The following is a 13601-nucleotide window of genomic DNA, read 5'->3' as shown; positions in this document are numbered from 1 at the left end:
GCATATGAAGCACTATATCATCACCCCCTTGGAGGCTGTAGTGAAAAGTTTGAGTCTCTGAGTGGAACACTGTGGATAAACTGAGCTAACAGAGATTGAACCCGGGCTGATTCCTGTCCGCGCAGTCCAAGTGGATCACACATGTATGCGGACACGTATGTCAAGGACTGAAAGATTGAAGACAATAAATATTTGAGTCAAACATGTATCATTTTTGATATTTGCCCCATTTTTGAAACATGCACATTACAATTTAGCGGTAAGATAAAATAAAGTTTTATGTTATCAGTTTGTATTCTTACCAGAATTTTAAATAAACATTTTAAACATTATATATTTTATTTTGTTTTGGAAAGAAAATATACTCTCTGCTGCTAAAGATATATTAGCATATCTATTATTAATGTCATAATGGCTTTTAAAATCCTTATTTATTGTGGTTGTAACACAATAATCAAAGTACAAGTACAGCATTAGAGCCATGCACCTTTTGGACTTACACAAGTATAACAAGCTGAAATTGTCTGGGTAATTAGTCGGGCTGTTGTTCTGGTGGTGGGCTTGCAGTCAGCTGCTTAATAGAAATGCTGCTCCTAGCTTTCTAACTGTACTTTTGAAACGGTATTAATTTAATAACAGAGCTGGCTGGCTCTCCGTCAGTTTCAAAGCAATTGCTGTTGGTTTTTGCAATCACAAATATTTCTAAACAGTCTTTTTTTTTAAATCAAAGAAAAAAAAGAAACACGCACAGCAAGCAACAGCAGGCACAACTCTGTGCTCCATATACTTGAGCGCTTTCTCTGACATCTCATTAAAATGACTTTTGAGTACAGAAACAAAGTGACTAAAACTATCAGGGGCTTTGGAAACGCTGCTTTTGATAGCGTTAACAGCCTCGCGACTGTACCACTTGATTCTCACAGGGTTGCCGAGGGTCAACAGTTCGCTGACCGTTGGAGATAGGCCACATCCCTGTCAATGGCCAAGAGGGAAACAGGAGAGACACGCATGTGGCCATACCCAAGGGATGATATGAAATTACTTAACCTAATGCATGTTTATGGACTGTGGTAGGAAGCTGGAGTGCCCGGGGAGAACACACACACACAGGAAAAACACACAAACTCCACCCAGAAAGTCTCCAACTGAGAGATTCCTTTTTAGAGGGTATAGCTTTTCAGCAGGTTTGACCGTAGCATTAGCGCTGATTCTAAATAAGCTGAAGCTTTAAATACAGACTTAAACCGCTGCTCCAGCTGGATACAAGTCGCAGACATTGGTTTTACTACACTGACAAATATATAATAGTAAGCATTACTTTTTAATTCAGTTGAATTCAGATCAAAATGCAGAGCGGGAGGAAGTTAATGCTGGTGCTAATTGAAATAATCGTAATGGCTGATATCAGGAACCCTCAGTTCTTCTGCCCAGCAGCTGTTGTACAACCAGCACTCTCCTCATATACAAATAAATAATAAATTCAAAGCTTTTTTACATACAGCATGTTTTTTTGCACAGATTCCTGTATTCTCACACATAGCCTATTTTGTCCAATAAATATTAGTTTGCTCAAATATGTTTTCTTTCTTTTTTTAAAAGGATGTTCTGATTCCTATGGTCTATTTTTTCCCGGTTTGTATTGTTTTCTGTTGCAGCGATTTTGAACTTATTATTATCCTTGTTTTTTAATGTGTTGTGTCCATCTGCGTGGTTCTTTTTGCCTATTGTGATGCTATACACTGGGATTTCCTCCACTGAGTGGCATTTCAAGGACTATTCTATTCTACTCAATTCTAAGCCTACATAGCAGATGAAATCTAAATATAAAAGAACCTAAATTTCCCTCATAGCTGTTTTTATTTGACCCATTGTTGAGTTGCTTTAGTTTTTTTTCATGTACTATATATAATGATGAGGCCCATTTCAGTCTGGACTCGAACCCAACAACCCCATGTTTTAAGTGAATAACCCAGACGTTTTTAGAGCGTAGTAGAACCTGTCAGAGCAGGTCTATCCACATTTTGGCAAGCATCCTCAAAATTAAATAAATCTAACCCGACTCAAAAGAAATTCCCTGGCAACCTGTTCTTTTGCACCCTTCGTACAAAAGGGCATGCTTCACATTTCAATTCAAGATGACACAAACACACCAGCAGTCATCTACTAAAAACCGACGATACCTAGGCTAAGTCTTAATTAGTTAATGGCAGGATTTCCGTTTCAGAGACATTTGTAAGCTTATTTTCTTGAGGACGCCTACGCCTGTGAGAGAGGAGTGAGGTAAGGAGAGGCAGGAGGAAGGAGAGCGCAGAGAGGAGGAGGGGGGGATGTGCATCAGTCTGCTGGCACTCAAACGGGTAACTGCGAGCACAGCAGACTGGAGTGGAGCGGCGAGTCCAACTAGGAGCCAAGTGAGACGGGGACCCCTTCCTGCGCATCACCCAGAGCCCGGCACGGCTCCGACTGCCGCGGAGAAACTTACGTCTGCTCCTCAAGCGCTCAGTATGCGGACAGACCATGCAGCTGCGCTGATGGACTGAGCGCAGTTCAGTGCGCCTTTTATCCATTTTTCTCCTTCCCCTGGAGGGTTACCCCTTCAATCAGTGACAATGGGTAAGTCACTCAGTTCTTCACGGTTTTTGTGACATAGTTTCTGTCTCTTCAGCCTCCTTGTAGCCAGGATGACAGCTATGATCAGCTCCAACTGGCAGATTTCAACTCTAATGATTTTGTCTGTATTTGTTGCCTGTATTCGTGCAAAAAAAAAGGAGTTGTTTTTTTTTCCTGTATCTATGTATTCAAACAAAACTGCATTCGTCCCAGACTTGCCTTCATTTACATCTGTAAATAGCCTCTGTGTGCACATGTCAGAAGGAGCTGTGATCAGTTGTTAATGAAGCAGGTATGATAAACAGATCTCAAGCTGTTGCCCAATGCACGTCTACTGTCTGAGAAATGAAAGTCTTACCTTTACTCATTCACTTGATTTTTGTGCAGCATTTTCAGAAACTGAGTCATCCCTTTGATTGCCTGTGCCCCACTCTACCCCCAACAGGTTCTGTGATGTTGGACTGGAGGTTATCTTGTCTTCTTCTGCAGGCAGCTGTTCTGCTGCTGCTCAGCAAGGGGGAGAGGATGTGCCCTGCGAGTTGTCGCTGCGAAGGGAAGATTGTTTATTGCGAGTCCGGCATCTTCCAAGACATTCCAGTAAACATCACGACGGGTTGCCAGGGTTTGTCTCTGCGCTACAACAACCTGCTGGTTCTGCTGCCGTACCAGTTCGCTCATCTCAATCAGCTCATCTGGCTTTACCTGGACCACAACTCCATCCACAGTATAGACGTTCTAGCCTTCCACGGCGTGCGCAGGCTGAAAGAGCTGATCCTAAGCTCCAACAAACTAAGCTTTCTGCACAACAACACGTTCAGCCCCATTCCGAACCTGAGAAATTTGGACCTATCCTACAATCAGCTGCAGTCTCTGCAGCCAGGCTATTTCTATGGGCTGCGCAAGCTGCAGAATCTCCACCTCAGATCTAATGGGCTAAAACAGATCGTCATTCGCACGTTTCTGGAATGCCGCAGCTTGGAGTTTTTGGACTTGGGTTATAACCGTTTGCGTAGCCTCACTCGCACCACGTTTCTGGGGCTCTTTAAGCTGAGGGAGCTGCATTTGGAACACAATCAATTCTCCCGGATTAATTTCTATATTTTCCCACGCCTTACCAACCTCCAGTTTCTCTATCTGGCATGGAACCGCATCCGGTCGATAAGCCAGGGGGTTCCGTGGACCTGGCCGAAACTGCAGAAACTGGACCTGTCCGGGAATGAAATTCAAACGCTGGAGCCGGATGTTTTCCGCTGCATGCCAAACTTGCAAACTCTCAACCTGGAAACGAACAAGCTGAGCAGCATTCCCGTGGAAGTCGTGGAGGCCTGGACCTCCTTGACCACCATCAGCCTGGCGGGCAACGCCTGGGACTGCAGCGCCAGCATCTGCCCCCTCATGGGGTGGCTCCGGACCTTTCGGGACCCCAAAGACATCAACATGATTTGTAGCGGACCCAAAGCTGCGCAGGGCGAAAGGGTGGTGGATGTGGTGAGGAACCGCTCGATATGCGTGGACGCGGCAAACATGTTCTCGACCACAACTGTGGTTATTCTGAGCTCGACCCAAGCTGTTAGTGTCACCGTCTGGCCAGCTCCCCCCGGAGCCACGGACCTGACTCATCCATCACCACCGTCACAGACATCAACCCCTTCCCCGGCGAGTCCTGCCGGGACACACATAAAGACGGCAGGACCCACCACTCCGAGCTCTGCGCCTCCCTTCTCTGCTGAGACCTCCACGTCATTTATTCCGGAGCTGCAGTTTGAACATATGGCTTTCCATAAAATCATTGCGGGCAGCGTAGCCCTGTTCCTGTCAGTGGCATTGATCCTGCTGGTTATTTACGTGTCGTGGAGGCGCTACCCCAACACCATGAGGCAGCTGCAGGAACACTCAGTCAACCATAAGCGCAGGAAAAAGGCCCGCAAGCAGGAGCAGGACCTGAACTCTCAGCTGCAGGAGTACTATCTGACTTATCACTCCAACTCGGAGGCGCTGGACTCCTTGGTGAACGAAAGCAGGCCGTGCACGTGCACTATTTCAGGATCCATAGAATGTGAGGTGTGAGCGCTCTGCCTTCAAGAGACATACGGTCTCATTTTCGCCGCAGAGATAAATGGATTTTATTTTTCTCCGTGGAAGATAAGGAGGCGTTATCGCTGATGCAAGCAGATAGTCGGCAGCGGTTAAGGAAATACTTGGGGGTTTGGTACAATGATGTGCACAGAAAAGGATGAGCTGAATGGAAAGATATATTTGGAGCTAATTATCACCCTGACTGGCACGGGAAGAGTACGATTAGCTGTGTATGATCCAAAATCATGACAGGACATCTGCTGCGGTACAAATGGACTCCACAGAGAGACTGACCTTGTTCTTAGTCAGAGCATACTCTAATGAACCAACAAAGCCAATGTTTTTACTCATTTCGTTCTTATCATGTAGCTTGTAAAGCATTTCGGACGTATGTGCTCTCTGAGAGTTTGTACGTGTGCCAGTGCGTCCCGTTGCCATCTGGTCAGACGAGTAACAGCTCTGCACCTTCGTCTTCTCACAGATAACATTAGTCCGGTTGAGTTATTCCACAGTTGGCAGACGGGCTCAGCCATGGCAGTGCCACAGAGTGTGCGTGCCTGCGTGCGTGTGTGTGTGTGTGTGTGTGTGTGTGTGTGTGTGTGCGTTTGTGTGTGTGTGTGTGTGTGCGCGTGTGTGCGTGTGATGGGGGGACAATCACAAAGAGAGCATCATTTGCATGAAGTCACTCTCCTTATTAAAGATGCTTCTCTTCCAAGGGAAATGATCTGTCTCAACAGATAAAGGACAATAAGTACATTTCACGTTGTATTGTCACAATTGACCCAAATGAGGAATATTTAAAGCTCATGAGACTAACCTCAGGACTGAGATGTACAAATGTGTCAGGTCCAATTAAGGCCTTCTGCGACTGTGTGTCTGAGAGTGTGAGAAACGTAACAGCGTTAATTTTCATATCTAGTTTTATATTTATTATTCCTGTCATTATATTTATGCATTGTTTGTGTAATGGTATATTAATATATGTGTTTTTGGCTGTGCAAATCAAAAGAAAAACACTGGCAGGTGATGAAAAAAAAAAAAAAAGGAAAGAAAAAGTCTGTGTTTTACCCATCCATGACAGGTACAGTGGCAAAAGTGTACACACTCCTGTTTAAAAAAAAAACATTTTATGAGGCGAAACCTATAATGTGACCCATATCATTTCATCTGAAAAACAAACAAGTCTGTTAGAGCTAATATTTATCAAATAATAAAATTCTCAATAACCTTGTTGCACAAGTTTGCACACCATTAAACTAACGCCTCGTTCAAGCACCTTTCAATTTCATCTCAGTATTTGCTTTTCTTGGGTTCCCAGTAGCTTTTAACCATCACAAAGCTGAGATTAAGCTCAGCTGTCCCGGTGGGGGTGTGCTGGCATTTGCTTATTTGCCTAAAAATGGAACTAAAGCCCTAATCGGCGGTCACAAAAGTTCAAAAGTATCTCAACTTATAAAGGTATCAGTCAGAACAAGAGCACAAACACAATTTTATCGAATTATTTGTATATCATGGTGCAATAAAGAAAGTCATCAACAACTGAAGTGAATATTGTGAAACAGTGTAGAAACTGCTCGGTGGGGCTGCAAAAAAGACCATGGCAGCAGCTGTAAGAGCTGTAGGACTGTCTGTCGAGTTCTACATGTAAACACAATCTCCTCCATGCTTTATTTCAGTGTTAATATTGTGGCAGGAACTCGTTTGTAAAAGTTGTCTTGAAAGATCCTTTTTTTCTGGATAAAAACAAGAAAAAAATCAATATGGAAGAACCAGAACTATGATGAGAAAGACTGAATTTTTCAGCAACAAATAAAAATGTGGAAATATTTAAGGGAAATGAAGTCCAGTCAAATCTAATTTTAGTGCTGTTGGAAGGTGGGACATGGTTGAAAAATGGCCAGCGTGACCTAGTCTTCTTGAACTGAACTGTTTACACTCAGGCGCTTTGCACCCATTCAAAAAGATGCCAACTCGGGAAATTAAGTGAAATAGTCAACAGTAATGATGTTCACACGATGACAAACTGAAGTTGCATTTCGATCAGTGTGCGGAGCAATAATACCTATCAAAACAAAACGTTTTGTGTAAATGAGACGACTGAAAGCAGAGTCGAATTAACGTGACTACAGCTTAGGTCTGCACAGTATATTCTAAACTCATGGCCCATATTATCATCACAAAGAACTGCACGGACTACAATGAATATCAACAAATTTGAATAATTAACATGGCGGTAAACTATTTGGTGTTGCTTGTTGGTTGGTGAGGTCATTAAGAAAATACCATTAAGTTGTTTTGTTGCAAAAGCAGCAAATGTGGACCGACGCAGGTTTTTGTTTGTGGGACAGAAATAATTAATTCATATTTTTTCCAGTGGCTGGATTGTTTATTTAAGTTTTATGCTTGAAAAAACCCAAATCAAAATACACTGATACTGTTTAGTTAAATATTTGCATACCCAGTGCATGTAATTTCATTATGACAACATTCACCAACATTATGAATTATTATTATCATTATGCAGTTGTGATCACAACTACAATAAATTTACAAAAGAGTGAAAGTGCTGTCAAAATTAACGCTGCTCCATTTGTGTAATCTAACTATAGTTGAGCTCACATATATCTGAAAGACATAAGCTTTTTCTTCCAAAAAAAACCCCACACAGGTCGGGTTAATCTCACACAATCATTGTCCTGGTAGAAAGAATAATGATCAATGAATATTGAATTTTTGGTAACAATTTCAACATTTTTGGCATAAAACCAACACTGTGCATCACCAGAAGAATACCATCCCCACAAGCAAACACAGTGGTGGCAGAATTATGCTGTGGGATTGATCAAGAGCGCCAAAGGTTTTGGGTCCATTTTAATGCCAAAGTCTTCAGGTGTAGGAGCAAAAGACAATGATGGGTTTGTGTGTTTCTACATCACAATGAGCTCAGCCACATGTCAAAATTGACAAAAGAAAATCGCCTCACCAGACAAAGTTAATGCTTTGGAATGGCCTACACAAAGTAATGGAACAATAATCTGGGCAAATATTACCAAGGCAATATGTATAATGCTTATCGACTCCCACCAAAGCAGATTGTAAGCTGAAATTGAATAAAAATGGTGCTTCAATAAAGCATTGGTTTAAGAGTGTGCACACTTATGCAAACTTATGCTGCTTTTTACATTTTCATTTACCCCAACTCCCGTACTAATGCATTACCTCGTCTTTATGATCGATTGTACAAAAGAAATGTCACATTAAAGGTGGGAAAGTTTTGATATGCTCTATTATGGTCTAATTATTTACATACTTAACAGTGGGATGCACACATATATGAGCCACTGCACTGAAAGAAAGACATTCCTCAAGCCATGCAATATGCCTGAATGCCCCATATTTCAGCTGATTCCCTTGTGCATTCAAAGGGAGCTGTCTTTCACGTGCCTCCTTTGCTCCATCTCTCCTGTGCTCCTCTGGTTCTCCAGTATCCCTAACAAAAGCATTCTTTCAACCCACACTATTGGGTTACCTGCAACACCTTGAACTCAGGGCGGGAGAGCGCGTGTCCGTCTCTGGAAATGAGCAGCTTGAAATTTTTAGGTTCGACGTGCCAGTGGAGCATAAGTAGCAGGTGTAATGCTCTGTTTGTCTGTGGGTCGAAATAAAACTGGTGAGAATGGTGAGAAGGATTTATGCTCATGCATGCAGGAAAATGAAGGAGAGAGTGGACACAGGCTGCTGAGGTCAATGCAGGTTTGCAGAAAAATCGTTATCATCCACCTTGTTATGGCCTTTCCTCAGTTACTTGTTCATTTAGAGTAGAGAACATCATGTGAATGTGTTAAGCGAGGTAGGCCTGGGATCAGTCCTATACAGACGTGGACACATTTGCTGACAGCCCTGGTAAAGACGTTTAAAGAGACTTCAAATAAATGTCTGCTTCGTTGGAGTTGCTGAATCTCAAACTGAAAGAAAAAAAAAAGAAAAAAATGAACTCGAGGGGCATTCATTGACTGGAGAGAAAAAAACATCTTATAATGGCAGTCTATTGTTGTTGTTGTTGTTGTGGTTAACAAAATTACAGGGAGCACACTAGCTGCTACACCTAACAATCCATTGAAAATGAATGTAAGAGAAGCATTTTTATAACGAGCACTTTTTAACGTGAATCTGAGTCACAAAGTGCTGCTAAGAAGTAATCCAGTGTTTTATGCTTCTTAGCCGTATAAATATGAAATGACAAAGAAATCAATGTCTTTGAGCCTCTGGCTGATATACCGGGCAGGAAAGCATACTTATCTTGCCACCCCTACAGGAAAAGGTGATGGTATAGTAGGTATAAAAAATACGTCCAGAGCTTTCTGATGGAAAGCAGCAAAGAGTGGCCAGTGGACACTATCTATGTGCCCATGGGTTTTTGTAACGAAAAAGCCTGTTCTATCTTATCACTTTTGTAGACACGTAGAGTCTACTCACCTGCATGGACGTTGAATTAGAACCAGATGATTTAGTTGGACGGAGAGGAAGCTTTTCAGCAACAAACGCTCTAAATGGGTTGGTTATGAAACCGAGAATGAGTAAATGAACAGTATGGTAGAAAGTCTCTGATGCTTTGGGCTTTTTTTTTGTTCTCTTACCAAGGACATCTTGTCAGGTTGCATGAGATTCATTTAAAATACCTAGAAATGTTATATTGAAAGCTAGTGGAGTCTAACAGAAAACTGAAAGTGGGATTTTATTGGATTTATTTGGATAACGATCTAAACCACACGACATCAGAAAACCTCCCATGGCCAACTCAGCCGCCAGACAATAATCCTGCTGAAAACCTGCGAACTAAGCTGGAGAGAAGATGAGCGAGAAGACCAGGACTCTGGATCATTCAGAGAGATTGTGCAAAGAGATCCCTCGCTCTAACCTTGTGAAATGTGGCAGGGAAGACTGAGTGCTGTCCTATTACCAAAAGGGAGTTGTACAAAATAGAGCCAGTATGGATGCCAATAACTGTACCGCCTGAGTGAAAAACTATTATTTTCTAACAAATTCCCATTCTCAGAGTGATTTTACTCTGCCTTGACAAAACACTCCATTTTTACCGTTTTCACATCTTTACCAGGGGTGAAAACAAATTTGCCTGTGTCGGCTAGTGCAGTGGAGAAAGAGGTGTGTTGTCGTGAGCGCCTTTATGGTTTTCAGTCATAAATAATCGTTTGATTCCTCCTGCTCGTTATCAGCTATATCAAGCGCTCTCACGGGCCTCCAGTGCTGTAAGTCTAAAGTTTCTGAGTGGTCAAAGGTTGTTCCGATATGGATTTATGATCTCCCACAGTCCACATTAAAACATGACTCAGGCTTTCTTTATGCTCCGAGCAGGCAGAGAGGCATGCAGCCAAAAGAATTTATATCCATAAATTCAGTCTCCAGCTCTTGCATAAATGATGAATTTCTTTCAGGGTCCGCCGGGAAAAACCTTCAGGCCAAACGGGGGGGAAAAATGTAATAAGAGCAGCAAAAATGATTTGTTGATATAATTTTGGCAGATATTGTAATTAATGTTTGATTTGTCATATTGTGACTGATGAAAAGCAATTCCTTGTGTTTTGAAGCCTTTTGGTGTTGTGTCGCTGGGAGAGGAATGCTGATTAGAGAGCTGTAGTTCGCATGCTGCTGATCATTACCGAGGATATTTGTTGGGGATGAAATATTGTGGGAGTGTGCAGTATTGACCGAGCAAAACAATGCACAAATAGAACTCTGCTCCGAGGGCAGAATATAGCAAAAACTCACTCCGAGACATGGGGGAAAATCATTGTATTTGAAGTATATACAATGAGGTATTCTAATCAGAGGAGAGAGGCCAAATGCAGAATCAATGAAACCATGGTAGGAAATATGACAGAAGAACTATGTGTTTCCTGGCGAGCGAGCTCTGTGACCAGATAACTTTATCATTTGCTAAAAAAAAAAAAAATACTGCTGTGGGAAATATACTGGGTCTCTCTCACAGGTAAGCAGGTTTTTGACCAAAGTTGCATTGTTTATTTAAGAAGAGACAGAAATTGTTTCAAAGCAAACGCAGTATCTCATCATTCGAGGCACAGATTCTGTTTGTCTGGCTTTACAATTTCCTATTTTCAAGGTAAAGATCCAAAAAAAAGACCTCGCATTCTGTCAAAAATACAGAGCCATGCAAATACATTCCTACCCCTGGAACGTTACTTTACATGTTGTCACTCTACAACCACAAACCTCAATGGTAGTTTGGTCAGCACTTAGGTCAGCTATGCTGTTTTTTTTAAAGTGCTTATAAATACAGTTGGCTTGGCAATGGTGCAACCACAATCTAAAACCTCTTATTGGGATTTTGAGTGATAGAGCAACACGAACCAGTGAATAATTCTAAACTAAAGCAAAAATGATACAGGTTTTCTTCTTTTTTTTAGATTAGTAGAAACGTGTAGTCGAACATTTGTATTTGGCATCTGCGAGTGAGTACATTGTAGAACCACTTTTCTCTCCAGTTGGTTTTCTGGGCTATCCCTCTACCAGCTTTAACATTTTACTCATTATTCTTTGCAAAAGAAGCCGAGCTCGTTTGGATTAGATGGAGATCATTTGTGAGCATCTGTTTTCAAGCCTTGTCACAGGTTTTGGATTAGATTTAGGTCTGAACTTTGACTAGGCCATTCTAACACACGCCTGTGCTTTGGTCTGAATCATTCTGTTCCAGCTTTGGCTTTTAGATTAGGGTCATTGTCCCACTGGAATCTGAACCTCTGAGCCAATGTCAAGTCCGCCTCTAACAAGGTTTCCCCCATGATTGCTGTGTATTTAGCTCCAACCCTTTCAGATAACCTCTGATCAGCGTCTTTGTCCTTGCTGAAGAAAAGCCTTCTCGTAGTACGACGCTCCCACCCCAATGTGTCCCCAGTTGGATGGTGTATTCTGGGTAATGTGAAGTGTGGATTTAGTAACCATGGCTTATAACAAACTGCAAATGTGACTATGGCATTCTGTAAACAGTGGCTGCTGATTGCCACTTTACAAGAAAAGACATATTTGTGGAGTGCAAAAATAATGGTGGAGAGATCCTCTTATCATAACTGTGGATCCCTGCAGCTACCCCACAGTTACAATGTGCATCCTTCTTCCACAGATTTTCTGCCACTTCAGCTGTTGGATTGAACAGTGCTCTGTGAGATGTTGTTTTACAGCCTAACCCTGCTTTACTTTGCTCCAAAACCTTATATTTGATTAGTCTGCTGTGGTCCCTGGTCTTCATGAAGCTGTTTCGTCACTAAAGCAATTAGTAAATGGACTAAACATATTTATCCTATATCTAGTAAAACCAACCCCTCAAAGCACTTTAATAAAAATTACTCAATTGCACGGCAAACACATAGTCTTACGCCAATCAGATACTACTACTAATGGTTAAACTTGGCATTGAATGCTTTGCCCAAGGACAATGGAAGAAGCTGGAATCAAACCCACAGTCTTCCAATTACAAGACAACCACTCTGCTCAGTGAGCTGCAGCTGCTGCTAGCTAATGCCCTCTGACAAACCTCTGAGGCATTCACTGAACAGCTGTATCTTTACTGAGATTGAGTTAGACAAGAAGACCCTATTTAATAATCAGATGACTTGTGAAGGCAGCTGGTTGCTCTGGATTTTCTTTAGTGCCATCAGAATAAATGGGGTTGATTAAAAATGCACGACTAATAAAGGGGGGGGGGGGGTAATTTATTTCTCCACTTTGCAGTTAATGTACCATATTAACTGCAAATGTGGAGGAACATTTGGGTTTTAATGGAACAAAAAAAGACAAAAAGACTCTCTGCTGCTATATATATATATATATATATATATATATATATATATATATATATATATATATATATATATATATATATATATATATATATATATATATATATAATATATTCTCAAATCATATCTCATAAGTCATAAGACTCATAAGTCATTTATTCACACAAAAAGAAATCAAGGCTGGACTGTTAAGTGGTAAAATGGTTAGCATGTTGTTTATATGGTGAATTTGCATGATCTCATCACTGTTGTATCGGTTCCCTCCAGTTTCCTTTCACAGAACAACAGCATTCATTTTGGGCTAATCGAGAGATTCTAAATTGATCTGCAGGAGTGAGTGTTGACTCTTTATTAAATTGGATGATGAACTGTCCAGCATGCACCAGGCCAGTTGATCACGGGGATGGGCTACAGGTCTCCTGTGAGCCTCAACAAAACCAAGCAGTATTAAAAAATGAGTGAATGTGCTTTAAAAGGAAATAACGAAGCCCTCAGCTATTTGCGTCACAGAGTATTCACAGATGATGAAATTGATTATATGAGCTAGCTGGTGGGACTTGGGCTGAGCCACGAAGGTTTCTCAGCAGCAATATGAATTTTACTCACATTTGGATGAAATAACACTCAGCTGCTCAATAATCCTTATGACTGTAAAGTTCTACAAATTCTCACAGCTCCTGTCCTTGAGCATATTTCCCAATTCTATGGCCTATTGCTCCTGTAGAGGCCTGCCGTCCAATTTCTTCAAGGATGATTGAGCCGTAGAGCCTTACATTGGATAAAATGACCCCCTGGGACAAGAGGAGTTTTCTCCTTTCTCTCTAGATGAATTTAAGGATCTAACATGTATTACCCTTAAGCTGGCACATTGAAGAAATGAGTTCCAGGCTGTTAAATCCAAACGATTAATGAAAATAGAATCAATGAAGAACAAAAGTACTCAAAGGGAAGCTGTCACAGTTTAAGGAAGAAAAGTTCTTCTGTCCTTTGTGCTGCACAACAAGATCTTTTTGTCAGTCTCCCTTTTGTGCAGAGCATGTCACCTGTAAAATTTATTTCAATACGGAGGCGTTAAAGCCTTGG

At 41.6% G+C, this 13601-nt stretch overlaps 1 protein-coding gene across 2 annotated transcripts; it reads left to right on the top strand.

Moving 5' to 3' along the window:
* Positions 1–2280: 2280 nt before the first annotated feature.
* lrrtm4l2 (leucine rich repeat transmembrane neuronal 4 like 2) lies at positions 2281–7964 on the top strand. 2 transcript variants are annotated; one of them, XM_036144569.1, is made up of 2 exons: positions 2281–2613; positions 3100–7964. In XM_036144569.1, the coding sequence occupies exon 2, from the start codon at positions 3136–3138 to the stop codon at positions 4675–4677; it is 1542 nt and encodes a 513-aa protein (XP_036000462.1). In that variant the 5' UTR covers positions 2281–2613; positions 3100–3135; the 3' UTR covers positions 4678–7964. The 2 variants fall into 2 exon arrangements, with proteins under 2 accessions (XP_036000462.1, XP_012704925.2); XM_012849471.3 differs by having other exon boundaries at positions 3056–7964.
* The last annotated feature ends 5637 nt before the right edge of the window (positions 7965–13601 follow it).

This window comes from Fundulus heteroclitus, chromosome 12, assembly GCF_011125445.2.
Source record: "Fundulus heteroclitus isolate FHET01 chromosome 12, MU-UCD_Fhet_4.1, whole genome shotgun sequence".
NCBI classification, from domain to species: domain Eukaryota; kingdom Metazoa; phylum Chordata; class Actinopteri; order Cyprinodontiformes; family Fundulidae; genus Fundulus; species Fundulus heteroclitus.
The sequence above is the reverse complement of the archived record's forward strand: the minus strand, read 5'-3'. Positions and strand labels throughout refer to the sequence as shown.